This window comes from Acomys russatus, chromosome 14, assembly GCF_903995435.1.
Source record: "Acomys russatus chromosome 14, mAcoRus1.1, whole genome shotgun sequence".
Classification (NCBI taxonomy): Eukaryota; Metazoa; Chordata; class Mammalia; order Rodentia; family Muridae; genus Acomys; species Acomys russatus.
The window spans coordinates 13,462,312-13,481,365 of record NC_067150.1 but is presented as its reverse complement, the minus strand read 5'-3'; the positions used below and the strand labels follow the sequence as shown (position 1 = coordinate 13,481,365).

The window sequence follows — 19,054 nt, the reverse complement described above, 5'->3', positions numbered from 1 at the left end:
TTTTTAAGTTGATTTTAAGGGACATGCCTATATACATAACAAGAAACTGTACTGATGCTTTGTAAGTGTTTCAAATAATCCAATTATTGAGGTGGCAGAGAGATGAGAATTTTCTGTCCTATTGCACAATTTTCTGTAGTTTTGGGATTTCTCAATAAAGTGTTAAATAAAACTAAATACAATGCTTTATATTAACTAACTTATTCTTTTCAAAATCCTAGGAAAGTTAGAATGCATGTTAATAACATTAACAAAATCACAAGAATTTACAATGTAATTGGAACTATCAAAGGGGCTATGGAACCTGGTGAGTCATCAAAAATTTAAAAACATTTTCTTTTAACAAAGATTAAGAAGAGACGAGATTCTGTCAATAACATAGTATTATGGCTGATTTGAAACTGGAATCCAGTGGAATGATCTAAAAGATTTTACTTTACACTCTTGATTGACTGCTGTGGAGGAAACTTGTGAGAGAGGAAGTTTAATTTAAATACACCAATGAAAAATGCCTGTGATATGTGCAAGTTGAAGCTCTCTTAACACATTCTTGTCCAGATAGGTATGTCATTCTGGGAGGTCATCGTGACTCCTGGGTTTTTGGAGGGATTGACCCTACCACTGGGGCAGCAGTTTTGCAAGAAATTGCCCAGAGTTTTGGAAAGCTGATGAATGGAGGTAACTAACATTTCTCTGGTAGCTACTGATCGAAAGTGACTTGCTTAATATTGTTGTAGCTGTAGGCAGGTATAGCTAACCATGTGTACTCCCATGATTGCAGGATGGAGACCTAGGAGAACCATCATTTTTGCCAGCTGGGATGCAGAAGAGTTTGGACTGCTGGGGTCAACTGAATGGGCTGAAGTAAGTAAAAGGGAAGGCACTTGTTATAACATTGTATGGATTCTCTTAGCTACAGAGAATGTCTCAGGGAAATTTAAGACACAGAATTTGTTTTTATTCTCACATCTGTTTTGCAAAACAGAGTTATGTTTTAGACTAATGCTATTTATTATAAAAATATTTCATTTTTTTTGTGTTTGTGTTGTGAAAACAAAATTAGTAAACTGAGAAAATAATCAGGATCTGCAAGTTTTTAATTATTTTCCCTTTCATAACAGTTATATGCTTTAATTGTTGACTATAAAATGATAATACTGTAAATTAAATCACTTTAATAAATTAGCTTAACATACTGTTTCATAGTGTTGTCTCTGTTTTGATATTTCTTCCAGGCTTTTAACTCTTAAAGAGTCTCTCCTAGGCACCTTTTTTTTTTCTTCTTTCTAGTGCTCTTCTGTTGGTAATGTCTAAGTTCTTTCATGTTTAAACTGAGCACACACATTTTCATTAAGTTAGATATGGTTTGTGATGCTTGCTTTCTCTACCATCTGTTTATCACATATAAATATAATTTTTGGTGTATTATAAAGCAAGTTATGCATGCGTAGGTATTATTTTTTAAAAATGCCTTCCTTTTGGGAGAATCAAGGAATCACACCTGAAAATATTTTTCTTTGACCTCTTGCTTTTAGCATACAGCTTCATAATATTTTCATTTTATTATTATAATTGTTATTGCTCTCATCAATTATACAGTTATTAGAAAACACCAGGGGCCATTTTCCTTGGAGATTATTGTGGCTACTTTGTTTATATTTTCATAGTAGTAAATACTGTGAATTAACAACGTTGCTTCAACTGCAGGAGAATGCAAAGATCCTACAGGAGAGAAGCATTGCTTACATCAACTCAGATTCATCTATAGAAGGTACAGCTTCTTCCATTTTTAAATACAATGTTCAAAGAGTAAATTCTATTTTCAGTAATTTAGTTTCTAGTGAGTGTACTATCTTTTTGTTTGCTTGGTATTTTTCCCCTCCAAACATGCTGCTGGCCATGACCTAGAGCCCTGTATCTTCCCACTTCTACTACCTGAGCACTAGGATTACAGGTGCACCATAGCATCTGGCAAGTTTTTTGCTTTAATATTTTTTTAAGTCCATAAATTTTAACTTAATATTATCTCAAAGCTTTTGTGTAGATAAGACTATTCAGTAATAACTTAGTTTTTAGTTTGACCACTGGAAAAATAACTCATATCAATCATTATGACTAAAAACTGAGCTATGACACATGTTCCCCTCTATTTTTGGTTTATATTTGCTTGTCTTGGATTGCTATGTAAACCCCCATTGTTCACCACAATTTTCTTGTGGAGGCACTAGAGAAATTTGGCTGGAATATTTCAAGAGAAATATTCTGCAGTATACCTCACACAGAAATATTTTTTCATAAAACATTTTCTTGAAAAAAAAAATCCCCCTCTTTATTGGAACTATTTTTTTTTTTTTGAATCAACACATTGTATTTGCCTCTACATATCTGGTACGTGTTGTTCACTGTCCCTGAAGCTGTTGCAACATGTATACTGTTGTCTAATATATTAATCTAAATTACTGAATCAAATGAAAGAATGAAGAATGAGTTCTGCAGTCTTAATGCTTTCTTTGACATTGTCCCCCGAGAAATGTTACAAGAAAAATTGGCTGATGGCTGTAGGAGTTACTGTGTCGGCCACCAGAGTCTGTCGTTCTTTATCAGTTTAAGCAGTTGAAACAGTGCACTGCAGCCTCTTTCACTCCTCACCAGCATTGTGAATTAAGGACTGTTATATTATATTTGAAATAAAAAGTTGCAATTAAACCTAAATGTATTTTAGCCAAAGATGGTGACATGCGTCTTTAATCCCAATACTCAGGGAGGCAGAGGCAGGTGGATCTCTGTGAGTTTGAGTGCAGCCTGGTTTACCAAGCCAGTCCAGGACAGCCAAATCTACACAAAGAACTTCTGTCTTGAAAACAAAACAAAAACATAAATGTATTTCACTCGGTCATTTATGTAAGAGTTTTGTGTTTGGCTTATTCTTCAGGCAATTACACTCTCCGAGTTGACTGTACTCCTCTTCTTTACCAGTTGGTGTATAAAGTGGCAAGAGAGGTAAATGACGATTCATGGCTTACTATTTTATGATGAATGAATAACACATCTGGCTTAATAAGCTACATTTATTTTCAAATTGGTACCAGAACATTGAAGAGTAAAATAAGTAGCAACTAAGACAAATTTGTAATATACAACTTACCATGTGGCATCATTGTGAGGATGCGAAAGTGTTTTTAAAGCATTAAAAATAAGCCAAGAAATTCAGAAGTTGGTAATGCAGAAGTCAGTGGACTTTAAACCATACAGTTCACTGCATGACAAGACAGTAAGGAGAATGAACAGTCGTTAGTCCAAAGGCGAAAGAAAGGGAAGGGAGTCTGCAGCTGGTGATTACACAGGAACACTATAAACACTAAATTAATTATATATTAAATACTCCCAAGAACCAAAGCACATTGAGTCTCAAAATAAAATCAGATAATGTACTCACAACATCTGCTCCTTTCATCTGAGTAGTCTCTGGTATAGAATTTTCTTACAGGGGTGCCGGAGAGGAGCACAGTGCTTAAGAGCACCTGCTAATCTTCCAGAGGACTTGAGATTGGCTCCCAGCACCTACAACAGGTGGCTTACAATTGCCTGTAATTCCAGCCCCAAAGGATCTGACACCCTTTTATACTTCCTAAGGCACCCTAACATCTGTGTTGCATAGTCACACATGAATCAACTCCCCAAAAGAATCACATCAATAAAAATAAAATGAACATTTGAAACAAAAGAGTATAATTGCAGGAGTGTTTGCTGCTTTAAAGTAAGCCTTAGCGAATAGCGAAAAGTGAGAGGCGTGTGTCATTTTAATGCAGGTTCTATTTCCTAATCTCTTTAATCTTGCCCTACCTGCTTGTTTTCTGCTAGAATCTTGAAAAGCAAGCACTTTTTTTTTTTCAGACAAAAGTGCTCTTTCCCCTCTTGATGGTCTTATGAAGGTAGGAGCTGAAGAGGCCATGGAGGGGTGCTGCTGGGGGTAGGCTCACCCATGATAGGCAGACCCTCCCATGTCAATCACTAATTAAGAAAATTCTCTACAGGCTTGCCTATAGCCCAGCCTTTTCTAGATAGAAGTTCCCTCCTATCAGATGACTCTAGGTTATGTAAAGCTGGAATAAACCTAGCCAGCACAGATCACTTCTTATAATCAGTTCTTATATTCATTCTGTGTCATTGTGTCCAATGTTCCCTGAATCTTGTAGTGTTCATATAAATATCCTGTTTCAAGATGAACACTCAACAGTTGCTCACTCTCAGAACTTTGAGCAGCCATGGACCTCTGTATTCACTGTCATTACCTGCAGAGAGAAGGTTGTCTGACGAAGCTTTAGATCAGAGCCTTTGTTTATTGGTATAAAAATAAAGATTTAGAAAGTAGTTTGACAGTATGTCAAATTAGCCAGAGAAACAATGGGTTTGACAATACTTAACATACCAATCATACATTCGCCAACCTCTGCCTGGAATAGGCCTCAAATTCAGTCAGAACCCTTGGTTTACCCCATAACAATCATGCCAGTATTTCAGTAGTGTATAAGTCTTGTTCAGTGAGTTAATGTTGACCCTTTCAGGGTTCACAGCTACATAAGACTGTGAGTAACTACTCTCCCAGCACAGCACTTTCTGGCACTATGTACACTAGACCAAAGAGAGGAAGCTTCCAGCTCAGTTCTAGCTTGATTTCTTTATGTCTTAGAACCAAGATGTGGAGTGTTGTCAGAAACAGGTCTCCCCATTTCATTCTGGTGGGCAGGCACATTGGTCTGAATGAGAAAGTTGCTCATAGTTTCTGACATTGAGTATTTGGTCCCCATTTGGTAGCATTTGACTGATGGGCTTAGTAGGTGTGGCTTTTCTGGTGGAAGTATATCACTGGCAGTAAAATTAGACAGTTTAAGGCCTTGCCCTACTCCCAGTTTGCTTTCTCTATTTCATGCTTGCTGTTCAAGATGTGAGCCCTCAGCTTCTGTTCCAGCTGCCATGCTTCTCCACCATAATAGTGTCTTAACCCCCTGGAACTGTAAGTCCAAATATGTTTTCTTCTTTCAGTTGGCTTAGTCATGACGCTTTATCACAGCAAAAAAGCAACCAATTCAGCAACTAAGCATGACACTAACAGTCCATGTAGCTGGGGTTGGGGACACTTCTTAAGCTTTCCTGACCAAAAACTCATAGGGAGCTATCCACACTCTTAACATTGGGATTTTTCTTTAATAAAAAAAAAATATTTTTTATAGAATATATTCTGATCACAGTTTTGTGGTTTGGCAGCCAGCCGACTGAGGCAAGGCGAGCAACAGATACAGGGCCTGGAATGTTGTAAACACGATGGAGATCGAACAGTCTGGGAACCACTTCAGGAGCTAGTTCAACTTTAGTCAGAGAGAACAATGGCTATATAGCCCTTGGGGAGTGTGTGGGGGCTTCCAGGATAGGCGTTCATAATTGGATGAAACCAGGCATTTTCATGATGCTTGTTTGGCATTTGGCAGCATGTTCCTATCATATGAATGGGAACACAATACTTGATTAGCTTGTAGGCAGAGGGAGGGGAGAGCTAGAAGGGAGCTGTGTCAGGGGCTGTCTATCAACTGTGGTTAGGGGCATCTCTGTCTAAAGGCATTCTCCACATTGTGTCAGGCAGAGATCTGGAGGCCCTGCTGGGGGAGAGGGAGTCCTGTGGCTCTCTGGACTGGGAGGACTGCAATCTCAAACAGCAGGGCCATTCCAACACTGTTCCAAACTACTTAGAGATCCCCCATCTCCCATGTCTAATGCCTTTGTTCCCTATCTCTCTTTTTAAAAAAATTAAGCAAACAACAAACAAGACAAAGCAAAATAAAGGGAAAAGCACAAGAAATATGCATACACAAAACAAGCCAAAACCTATAAAAACACAAAATCAGAAACCAAAATATATAAGCAAAAGACCAATAAGACAAAAAAATGTTCAAAGAAACATAAAAAAAAAGTCTACAAAAATATTGAATTCATTTTGCATTAGCCATCTACTGCTAGGCATAGGGTCTACCCAGAAGTGTGTTTCCTATACACACTGAGACACAAGTGGGGAAAATCATTTGTTCTTTGTAAGTGGATATGAACTGGAGATAGCTTTTTGGTTAGGGATGGGAGCTTGTGTCCACTTCCTATTTTCAGCTTTGAGATTTTGTTCATCATCGTGGTTTCTGGGGTTGGTGTTATGGATTTGTTTATATAATGTATCTCCATCCAAAGTCTTTCAAAAGATTTATTTTTATTTTATGTGAATGGATGTTTTGTCTGAAATTCTGTATGTAAACCATGCACACGCAGTACCCACAGAGGACAGATGGTGCCAGATCCCCTGGCATTGGAGTTATGGAAAGTTGTGAGCTACCAAAGGAAAAAACGTTATTTTTTAAATTAGCTAATAGAGTAACAGGTTCCACGTACCTTTTTTATGGCATTACTAAACCTCTCCATGTATCTCTTTACATTTTGCCATCTTAGTATACATCCCCTTCTACTTTAATTTCACATGAGTTGTGAGATGAAAACCCATTTACATTTCTACTCATCTTCGTAACTCATCCCTAACTCCCACGATCCCTCATAATTTTGTGATCTCTATAGACATTCCAAGTTGGATACAAAATTAAATTCAAAGCTATGATACATCTATAATAAAGAATACATGGTATTTGGCTTTCTGGAGCTGAAATACTTCACTTAGTATAATTTTACCTACAATTCTACCCATTTTCCTACAAGTTTCATTTTTCTTTGGTGCTGTTTAGGATTACATTGTATAAATATGCCATGTTTTCATTACCTACTTTTCAGTTGATGAACATCTAGTTTAATTCTATTTCCTAGCTACTGTGAAGAGGGTAGCAACGAGACAAATGTGCAAGCAGCTTTGTTGTTAGGTTTTGGGGTATATATTCAGGAATGGTGTAGCTGAGTCATATGCAGATCTACTTTTGATTTTGAGAAGACTCTACAGTGATTTCTGTAGTAACTGTAGCAGTGTATAAGGATTCCCTTTCCTCGCATTAAAAAAAAAAAAAAAGCAGCCTTGTTTAAGCATAATTTTAAAAACTCACTACTACTGATTTCTTTTCCAATACAAGTAGCATCGTTCTGTCTGGTTGAAAGCAATTTATTAAAGAAAATATATGTGTATTTTCTTTGGTATCTTTACCTGAAACAATTTAAAACTTTTATTTAAGATGTTATCAATAAAAAAAATAAAACAAAATTCCTTCTTAGGTGCCTGTCAATGTTACCAACAACAGTAATCATAAATGAAGAAGAGAGAGAGAGAGAGAGAGAGAGAGAGAGAGAGAGAGAGAGAGAGAGAGAGAGAGAGAGAGAGAGAGAGTTGATACTAGTATGCATATGGAGTTGAATTGGTTATAGACTTGCTTCAGTTCCTGATGCCACTGCTTGTTTTTCTAGATCTCCAGCCCTGATGACGGATTTGAGAGGAAATCACTTTATGAAAGCTGGCTGCAAAAAGACCCTTCACCTGAAAATAAAGACTGTCCTAGGTAAATTAGAGTATGCATTTTTTCTACCCTGGGATAAATATGGATTCCCTTGTTGCTCATACAGCTTATCAATGATTTAAATATATTTTTAAAAACTGTCCATCCAGCTCCTATTTTCATTACTAATCAGCTCAGACACATATTTTATTTTATTTTTGTTCTTTTCTTCATTTCTCTGTATCAGAGCCCTGGCTGCCCTAGACTCCTTTCATCAACCAGGCTGGCCTTGAGCTCAGGGATCTACCTGCCTCTGCCTCCCAATGGACCCTCTCTGGGAGTCTCTGAGAGGACACTGGGCTAATATCCACTAATCATAATTGAATATATACCATGTGTGTCTTTCTGGGTCTAGGTTACCTCACTCAGGATGATCATCTCTAGTTCCATCCATTTGCCAGCAAATGTCAAGATTTCCTTGTTTTTAATAGCTGAATAGTATTCCACTGTGTAAGTGTACCATAGTTCCTTTTCCATTTTTCAGTTGAGGACACCTAGGTTGTTTCCAGATCTTGGCTACTATGGCTAAAGCTGCTATGAACATAGTTGAGCAAATGTCCTTGTATGGTGGAGCAACTTCCAGGTATATGCCCAGGAGTGGTATATCTGGGTCTTATGGTAACAGTATTCCCAATTTTCTGAGAAAGTGCCAGATTGATTTCCAAAGTGGTTGCACAAGTTTGCACTCCCACCAGCAGTGGAGGAGTGTTCCCCTTTCTCCACATCTTCTTCAGTATGTGCTGTCACTTGTGTTTTTTATCTTAGCCATTCTGATAGGTGTAAGATGGAATCTCAGAGTCATTTTGAGTTGCATTTCTTTGATAACTAAGGAAGCTGAGTATTTAAGTGTTTCTCAGAAATTAGATACTCCTCTGTTGAGAATTTTGTTTAGTTCTTTTCCCCGTTTTTTTAATTGGATAATTTTATTTGCTGGTGTTTAATTTCTTGCATACATATATACATATACATATACATACATACATACATACATACATACATACATACATACATACATACATTCATATGCTCTTTTTTGGATGTAGAGTTAGTGAAGATCTTTCCCCAGTCTGTAGGGTGTCTTTGTTCTGTTGAGAGTATTCTTTGCCTTACATAAGCTTTCGGTTTCATGAGGTCCCATTCATTCATTCTTGATCTTAGAGCATGAGCTATTGGTGTTCTGTTCAGGAAGTTGTGTCCCGTGCCAATGAGTTCATGGCTTTCCCCTACTTTTTCCTTCTAACAAATTTAGTGTGTCTGATTTTATGATGAGGTCTTTAATCCACTTGGACTTTAGTTTTGTGCAGGGTGATAAATATGGATCTATTTGCACTTTTCTACATGCAGACCTTAAGTTAGACCAGCACAATTTGTTGAAGATGCTATCTTTCTTCCATTGTATGGTTTTGGCTTCTTTGTAAAAAAAAAAAAAAAAAAAAAAAAAAAAAAAAAAAAAAAAAAAAAAAAAAAAAAATCAATTGTCTATAAGTATGTGGCTTTTTCTGGATCTTTGATTCTATTGATCAAACACCCTATTTATATGCCAGTATCACACAGCTTTATTACTGTTGTTCTATAATACAGTTTGCGATTATAGATGGAGATTTCTTAGTACAGTACTAGTTTGTGTTTGGCAAGACCCTGAAAAGACTGTTATTATTCATTTTGACTGTGTGTATATGTACATATGTGTTTGTTTGTGTCCATTTATATGTCGTATTTTTCTGGACATCACAGAAAAACATGCTGGTTTCCCTACTTCTGTCAGTAGATCCCAAGGTCAAACTCAGGTATCCAGGGTTATTGGCAAATGTCATTATCCTCTAGGCCATCTTGCTGGTCCCCAAATCAGTCTTGTGAAAGTTTAAATGTATTTGTTCCATTATAACATGTTCATATGTTTATTCTTTAAAATATAGTAGGCTCTTCCCTACTAAACAGCTTGAGATAGCCTATAAAAATGGCTCTTTAAGAAGTTCAAATGTTTCTGTTGATTTAAAAAAAATTAGGCTGCAGTATTTCACAGTACTGCCAAACTCTGGTAATTTTCAATGTAGATTGTCAATTAATATTCTAGCAAATAACAATATCTTGAAAATTGTTTTGCTTCTTCCAATTCTTATGAAGCAGGATATATTTCCCAGGTTTGACTTTGTATTATTTATTACATTATGCACATACATTTACTTATTCATATTCTATATCTAGAATCAATAAGCTGGGATCTGGAAGTGATTTTGAAGCTTATTTTCAGAGACTTGGAATTGCTTCAGGGAGAGCTCGCTACACTAAGAACAAGGTAAGCCATTTAATCATTTTAAATATGTAGTATATGTGTTCACTTTCATTACTAAAACAAGATACCTGAAATAAGTCATCTCATAAAAAGGGTTGTTTGGGTTCATGGTTTCAAAGGTCTCAGGCTGCAGTATTTGTCCCACTGCTTGAGGGATTGTGGTGTACACCATGATGGGAAGATGTAGGGCATACGGAGATCTTAGAGCATACAAGAAGCAAGGAGAGGGCTGGATTACCACTTACTCTTCAAGGGCATTTCCCCATACCTCTTTCTGATGCATTTCTTTTTAATTTTGAAATAGTGGATTTCATTATGACATTTCATATGTGTATACATTGAATTTTGATGATGCTTATCTTCCCCTTATACTTCCTCCATCCCCTCATACATCTTCCCATAGTTGTCTTCCCTTTTCCAATAGATCTCTATAGACTTTCATGTTTTTTTGTTTTAAATTTAGGTATCTAGATTCTGTACATAGAGAAAATGTTATCCTATCGATTATTCTTTGTATCACTTGTTTTAATATGGCAATATCAAGTTCCACTCAGTTTCCTATAACCCTTTTTAAAGTGTTTCTAGAACAAGCTTGAATCTATGGTTTTCTTTTTCTTGTTTTCTTTCTTTTTTTTTTTTTTTTGGTTTTGGTTTTGATGGGGGAGGAGGTATTCCAGATGTAAACCATAGCAACATTTTACTAATATGAACTGTAACTGAATTGTATGGCATCAGGTAATAATAGGTGGACCCAGGACCCAAGAATTCCAGGGATACAGACTGATTGCTCCTGCTCCTGTTTAGATAGACTATGAAGGGATGTGGACTGTTCTGTAAATGTGGCACATAGACAGCTGGTTATACATGTTAATCACTCACATCCCTTTTCACAACAGAATAGTTGGAAAAATCTTATTTTGTTATGGAGATGTACCTCAGTTGGATAGAGTTTATGTAGGTTCCTTTACCTGAAATGGAATATGGCAGTACATCCCTGTAATCCACGTACTTGGATGGAAACTATGGTGGAACAGGAATTCAAGGCAATCTTTGGCCAAATATAAAGTTTGAAATCAGATCAGAGGGCTGGACTCTGACTTAAAAAGAAGTAAATTAATAAAATCTTATTTTGTAGTCTAGTGGTGTAGATCCTATATATTTCCCCCTCTTAGGGGAAATGTTTTGGTTGAGGGACGTGTTAGCCCCGGGTTGAACATTATCACTTGTCCTTTCACATATTTACATGCCTGCTTATCATGAAGCAAGGTCTGTGGGTAGAAAACAAAGCAAGTTTCTCTCAAGTTTTAATTTCTTCCTTTTTTCTATTCTGTACTGGTTAGTTTGTATCATGGTCATTCAACTCCTCTGATGACCTGCACACATATTTAGATATGGTGAACATGTGCTGTATTACTATAGCCATGTAACAAGTTATATCATATATCAAACATTAGTAAATTTAACTTCTTTATATCCTTTAATAGATTTCAAGCCCAAATTACAATGTACCAATATCTTGATTGTACATAATGCATATTGTTTGCCAAGTTGACTATTTACAATACAGTCAATTATAAAGAAGCAAACTTAGCAGCAGAAAATTGCAAATTAGATGAATAAGCATTGCATATTAATACCCACTATTTACTACAGCTGACCACCAAACAACATGGGTTTAAATAGTATGGGTCTCTTTAGATGCAAATACTTTTTGAGATTTTTCTACAATTTGCAAGATTACAAAGTACATACTCTAGAAATAAAAAAAATATATGTAGATAAGTCTCTTTTATCTTTTACTGCCATGAAATATATATAATAAAATGCAAAAAATTAAATTTATCAAAGCTGTGTACATAATTATACATGGTACCATTTGCAATAAAATTTAAGCAAATGTACAGTATTATAGCTGCATAAATTAGCTATAGTAAATAATATACTGGTAAAATAATTTTATAGCTATGTCCTATGGTATTGTGGTGAAATTTTGAGTATTTGCTTAAAATGTCATGTGACCCCAATCTCCTGTGCTCGAGCTCTTTACCTCCCCAGTAAGTTGCATATGGTAGTACAAAAATGGTCTTTTATGGGTCTTACATATTTCACCATATAGAATACACACAGCATATAAAATAGATGTTCATATTATTATTTTGGTTGATACACATACTTTCAATTGTATGTGAATTAAGTTGTCTCTAACTCCGTTGTGGTTAATGGGTTAACTGTATATGGATGACTTAGCTCTTTATCATGGTTTGCTATTACACCCTGTCATCAGTTTAAACAAAGTTGTCTAATATTCAAGGACACAGTACATGAGAAACACACAATTAGAAGAAGTGGGAGGTGGGTGCAGGGATGATACAAGGTTGATTTTTAGTCATCAAGAAGTAGTAAGAATGATAGTCCTGTAAGAACATAGCAGATGGCAAAAACTAAAATTAGGATATGCAGACCAAAGATCGAAAAATCTTTCTATATGGTATTAACATGTGATAATATGTTCATTACAGTTACTCCCAGAATCTTAACAAGAGATAACAGCTTATCAAGGGAATACTGACTGGTTAGGGAAGGAATGAATTGCTTTTAATCCTCCGTAGGTACTAAGCTACCCAGAACTTTTCATACAATTGATCAGTTTATAATTTGTAAATGTGCTGATTTGAATATATATTTCTTTGGTTATCAGAATGAAAAGGTTGAATGAAGGTTATATGAATCATAAAAGGAAGATAGAAATATAAAATTTAAATCAGTGAGCATTTTGCATATAGATATTAAATTTATTTGCTTAATTGATGAAATCATGGCTATCATTTACATGATTAAAATGATAAGTATTAATGACTTTTCAAATCCTCTATTTTAGAAAACAGATAAGTACAGTAGCTATCCTGTATACCACACCATCTATGAGACCTTTGAATTAGTAGAGAACTTTTATGATCCCACATTTAAAAAACAGCTTTCTGTGGCTCAGTTACGAGGCGCATTGGTCTATGAGCTTGCAGACTCTGTAGTCATTCCTTTCAACGTTGAAGACTATGCAAAAGCCTTGAAAAGCTATGCAGCAAGTATCTTCAATTTATCCAAGAAACATGACCAGCAACTGAGAGACCATGGAGTATCATTTGGTAAGCTATTTTATAGATTTTAATGTAGAGCTTTCTTAGCTCCTATCATGGGCAGTGTACTCTAGAAGGAATCCTTGCTAATTTACTCATTCTTTCTGACAAAATCTTAAATAAATACTGACTTAATACAAAATGTCTATGATGGATCCATTACTCATGAAATAGTGCTAAATTGGCTAAATGTTTTCCTCATTACTGTTATTAATATTCTCCAAGTATTAAAAATATAATCACAAGTTCTATTATGTTATTATTATTGAATATGGTCAATATTTTGTGTACATGAAGGCTACTTTGCATAGATACAGTCAGTTTTTTATGACTAGCTGTCTATACCATATGTCTTCTATAAAGTAGTGGTGAAACACAGCAAATTCTGTGGCACTAAACACTGGATCTGGAAGGAGCTGGCCTCATATTCTTTCAACTTAGTGTCTGTGACTTTTAGAACACTTCTTAACTTCTGTATTGCCCATTTCTCCTGCTCCTCTCTGTCCTCCACCTCCTTCTGGGTTTTCAAGTCAGGGCTTCTATCACACTAGTTATTGGATTACTTGATTTGAATGTGTTTTAAACAAAGCTTGTGAATTTGGAGGACTAAAAGGCCTCTTTTGAGAATACTAAATTTATTTATTTTGAAGGTCTCTCCTCAACAGATAAGGATCTAGTCCAGTGACCTGACTTACAGGCACTTAATCTGCAAAACAGATACAAATGCAAGCAATAGTAAATCAATCATGTATGTCAATGTCCTGCTTAGAACACACATAACATGGATGACAAGTTATTGTAATAAAAATACGTGCTGAGAATCTAATCACATTTTTTCCAACAAAGTATTTTTATTAACCATTATTTGGGAATTTCACAAAATGTACCCTGATCTCAGTTCTCTCAGGTCTAGTGATCCCAATCTAGTGAACCTTCTGGGGGGGGGGGGAAGGAAAAAAAAGTTCAATGCATGTTTCCCATATACTCACTTGAGCTTGGTGAAAGTCCCAATGCCAACCTCCTAAAGAAAACTCAGTCCTTTAAAAACTTTAGATACTTCCCAAATGTATGACCAGACTAAACCTGATAGTTTCTCAGTCTAGTTATATCAATTTGTCACAAGTCATCCTTTGAACAAGATCAAATTATTTGATAATAAGAACTGGTTTTGTTTTAATCATGTAATAATTGTAGGGATAATATCCTATTTATACCTATATTCGGTAGCTAACATATAATAATTGTTCCAATATATTTAATGATTGAATGCTGGGGTTTGCATAAATAACTGATTGAGGAATTATTTATTCTTGGAACTTATGAAAGATAATTCTCTTAATAACCAATTTGGGGAGGGCTAGAGAGATAGCTTAGTGGTTAAGAACCCTTTCCAATCTATCATGAGCACTGATGTTTAGATCTCAAGAGTCATGTTCTGTGAAGAATAAGAACCTGTTACTTCAGCTCCAAGAGAAGATCTTGCACCCTCTTCTGACCTTCATGGGCACCAGGACACATGTAAATACACACACACACACACACACACACACACACAGAGAGAGAGAGAGAGAGAGAGAGAGAGAAAGAGAGAGAGAGAGAGAGAGAGAGAGAGAGAGAGAGAGAGAGAGAGAGAGAGAGAGAGAGAGAGAAACAAATAAATAAACCCCACAATTTGACTCCTTTTAAAATTCCCATCTTTTCTTATGAATCTACAAAAAGGGTCACAAGAATGTTTTTCCTGCTTGTTCAGTCCTATCAGAGAGGGGACAGGAATGTGAACCTCTGAAATATGAACCACTAATTTTTATTTATTTTTTTTTTAAAGATTCCTTATTTTCTGCTGTGAAAAACTTTTCAGACGCTGCTTCAGACTTTCATAGAAGACTTACACAAGTTGATCTTAATAAGTAAGTTTCACATGCCTACTGAAAAAAGGATGGACTATTTCCCCCACAGATTCCTGGAACTAAGTCATTGCTATAGACCCTGGTCTGCACAGTAGCAGCATCAGCAAATGCCAGCTTGTTAGAAAGCAGGACATACTTAGAGTTGTCTTTTTTATAATTTATTTTTTTGAGACTTTCATACATCATTTCCAACCACTCCCTTAACTCCTCCCCGCATCTCATTCTCAAGTTCACAGGCCCTTCTTTAATGACTCTAGGGCGGAGACTTGCACTTGGTAAATCCTAACTCTATAAGCTCAGGCGCTTTTGAATGTACTTCTGTACATCCCTTCTCAATACTACTAATCCATCACCCATTTCTTTTGTATGGATTTTTTTCTGAAATATTTTGTTATTGCCACTTTTAGGTAGAGAATAAATTTAAAATTATATTAAAACATTATACAATATAAATTATACCAAAGTACAGTTTATTTCTTTCAAATGTAATCAGCAAGATTTGTCAATTTTAGGAGGTTCTCTTGTCCCTTGGATTGTGGGAGAGCCCAAAAGATGTACATTGTTCAGCTACCCAAAAAGCAGCATAAAGATTGTGCATATCAAAGGACCTCTCTTACTTTTCATGCAAACCTATCCCTGTCTTTCTGACAGACTTCAGAAACCTTTACTTTTTACCTTTTTTTCCCCCTTTTGCTTATTTTTATTGTTTCTTCCTTCCATAGTGCAGCAGTATTAACTCATAAAGAATACCTTGATTGTTTTCTCTGTCTTTCTGGGAGGTCTGGTTATCCTACAGAGAAGTAAAGAAAATCTTTCACTTCTTTTTGACCCCTCTGTGGCCTTGAAAAACAAAACACTTATCAATAGCATTCTGTTTTCTATACATGCTAGTAACACGACCCTGCTGTTATGTTGCTTGCTAGTTAATGTATATTACTGTTAAAATTAATTTTAATGGTCTATTCATTATTTTATGCATCTTCCCATGCCTTATCTTTATTTAATATTAGTTTAATCATGGCTTACTAGTAAATATTTTAATAGTGTATTTCTTATTCTCCAAGTCCTATTGCAGTAAGAATTATAAATGACCAACTGATGCTTCTTGAAAGAGCATTCATAGATCCTCTTGGTTTACCGGGGAGGCAGTTCTACAGGTAAGGAATAGATGGGTGCTCCACGGAGGGCACTAAACAACTCACTATAACCAAAAAGAAGCCTATCAAAGATGCTTTAGACTAATGCCATTACAGGAGTGGACGATAACAACACACTAAATATTCTACATGTAATATACACACTAAATGTAATATAGGTAAGATTAACTATCTAGTAATGGTATAATATGTATCATAGAGAGATACATCTCCTATCAATTAGCTCTTCAGTGTGTGCTAAACATAGCTGAGAAACAACAAAATATTCAGGCTACAAAGTTCAAGATGTTAGTGGTCATGCAGTCAACGGTCTAAGAAATCCTTCTTGCATGCTGTGAGGTATTCAGTCTGTTTCAGACTTACTGACGGAGAACTTAACTGCTTCATAAAGAAGCCTATTCTATTTAAAGGCTTAACTATTAGAACGTTTCCCTCATAAAGATCTCAAATGTTTAACCTGTAATGTTTTCATGTGACCTGATCTGTCTTCCTATTTCAGTCCATACAATGATTTAGGTTAAGAGAGCTGCCACATCCCTTGAAAAAGTACTTTTGTTTTGTTTTTGGCTTTTTTTTTTTTTTTTATTAAGTATTTTGGCTATCAGCCCCCAATGCCTATTTTCTCAAGATCTTTTTAAAAAGTTTCTTGTGGCTGGAAAGATGGCTTAGTGATTACGAGCACTTGTTGCTCCTGAAGAGGGTCCAGGTTTAGTTCTCAGCAACCACATGGTGGCTTACAGCCATCTGTAACTCAGTCTACTCCAGGGAACTGTCAAGTCTCTACTAACTCAGGAATGCATTAGTACATATACTGAGGCATAGCATTCATGCACATAAGAATGTGAATAAATAAACCTAAAAAAATTAAATGGTTTTTTTTATAGAAATTAAGAAGGTCCTAGCATTTAAAGTCAGAAAAATCTGTGTTCCTCTTCATGCAGATTTAGGATTTAGTCTGTTTTGGGGCTCTTTGATGTTAGCATGTCACTTCTAGGATTTACCTGTCTGAATTAAGTTAAAAAATGCTACTTTACAAAGCTAGCTATTACTTTTCAAAATGTTAGTGGTTAGAACTAACATTCAAATGATATAAACAGAGCTTTTAGAGGCCAAGCCTTCCATTCTGACCTGGGAATTATTTCATGAAGCCTTCAATTTCTCAGCTACAAATGGATTTAAGGCATTTGAAGACGAAGCTCAAGAAGGGAGGCATGCAGGAACGTGAGCTGTATTTAGAAATCTTTATTCAGTACATACTAGCTATCAGTTTTGAATATATATGCATGTGTAAACATCTAAAAAGGGCTCTCATAATTTTACTCTTTTTGGAAGTTACTAGTATATGAATCTCTTTAGAACTAATATGTTATAATGAAAATATCTGCCCTTTTTGTAATGTTCAGACTGTGCAGCATGTAGTCTAGAGACAGCTCCAATTGCATAATTATGCTAATTTTCAGGGAAACTCAATAGTGTGTGTAGTATTATGAAACTTATATAAGCATGTAGACTGTGTACATTATATGCATGTTTCACATGACTATATATATTTATGGGTAGGTCTGCTTACTATATTCATATTTGTATGTAAACATTTATATACACATATACACAGGTCTTTCAGTACAGAAACATTTATATTTATATAAATGTAGCCATACCTTATTTTACAACTCTTTTCAGGAACCCATCTATTGATATCAGCATAGATGGTTTTAGCACTTTAATTCCCTATATAATAGTACTTCATAGTTTGTCTTTCATTTACAGTATTAATGACTTTTTGTTAGATGAACTTCTCTCAACCATTATGAAATACATTTTCTTAAGATGTCCTTGTGAGGGACTAGAGAGATGGCTCAGAGGTTAAGGGTACTGGCTGTTCTTCCAGCCCCCATACGGCAGCTCACAACTGTCTGTAACTTCAAGATCTGCAGGCAAAACACCAATGCACATAAAATAAAGGTAAATGAACTTAAAAACATATCCTTGCATTTTATTTGAGCATTTATATAATCAGTCCTTGAGATTTCAGGGCCAAAAAGACAATACATTTTCAAAGCTGATGAGAATATATCAAAATGTCCTCCTAAACACTACCCTATATTTTAGAAATACATTTTGAAACTACTAATACTTACTTACATATTTGAATATTAAAGTAGTTCATGCTGCTGTTTCACTCTGCTGTCTATAACGCTGCTGTATTACTGTGAAGAGTTTGTAGGATGGCGGTAGGATATATTGCATACTTATGCTTTGCCAAACAACTTCTTAAATGTAGCTGACACCTATAATTTCTCATGTTTTAAAAATAAGCATTTTTGTTTGTTTAGGCATATCATCTTTGCTCCAAGCAGCCACAACAAATATGCTGGAGAATCATTCCCTGGGATTTATGATGCTATGTTTGATATTGAGCATAGAGCAGATCCTCGCTTGGCCTGGGCAGAAGTGAAGAAACACATTTCCATTGCAGCCTTCACGATTCAAGCGGCAGCAGGGACACTGACAGATGTGTTATAGGACAGTTTCTATCAAGTAGCTTCATCACTTTAAACACTGCTGAGTGCCTGGGTGAAACTGCTGGAGGCGGGGTCTTGGTCTAATGGATTTCCTGCTAAAGGGGCTGCTAAGAATCTGAAGACAAAATTGTCTTTTCTCTGATGGTACACGAAGCCAGATTATTCTGAAACTGTGATTGTCATGTCATGTTTTGTACTTCTACATATGCAGAGTCTTTCTTTCTTCTTTTTTAACTCTTGCATGCGCACTCAGTGGAAAGTGAAACAGGAGCAACCTAAATGCTCATGGGCAGATGCTTGGATTCACTGTGGTACATAAACAGTGGGATACTACTGAAAATGATCGAATTGCCAAACACCCACCATTATTGTCAAACACTGATTAGTAAACAGGTAGGCATCAAGGAGTGCACAAGGCAAAATTAATACACAATACTACTTATCTTTTTTAGAGGGAGGTTTCTGGGGAAAACGGAATCTTCAGCTTGGTGTTAGTTACATAGGTGTACCAC

General features: G+C 35.8%; 1 protein-coding gene across 1 annotated transcript in view; it reads left to right on the top strand.

Annotated features, from left to right (window-relative positions):
• Naalad2 (N-acetylated alpha-linked acidic dipeptidase 2) overlaps positions 1–18,751 on the top strand; it is a 37,971-nt gene extending 19,220 nt beyond the window's left edge. The window contains exons 9-19 of the mRNA XM_051155936.1: positions 222–307; positions 559–678; positions 782–864; positions 1,708–1,771; positions 2,933–3,000; positions 7,438–7,529; positions 9,732–9,822; positions 12,698–12,962; positions 14,779–14,860; positions 15,925–16,017; positions 18,354–18,751. Of these exons, the coding sequence (XP_051011893.1) occupies positions 222–307; positions 559–678; positions 782–864; positions 1,708–1,771; positions 2,933–3,000; positions 7,438–7,529; positions 9,732–9,822; positions 12,698–12,962; positions 14,779–14,860; positions 15,925–16,017; positions 18,354–18,543 (1,234 nt within the window). The 3' untranslated portion in view covers positions 18,544–18,751. The remainder of the gene's footprint in view (positions 1–221; positions 308–558; positions 679–781; positions 865–1,707; positions 1,772–2,932; positions 3,001–7,437; positions 7,530–9,731; positions 9,823–12,697; positions 12,963–14,778; positions 14,861–15,924; positions 16,018–18,353) is intronic.
• Positions 18,752–19,054: the final 303 nt, after the last annotated feature.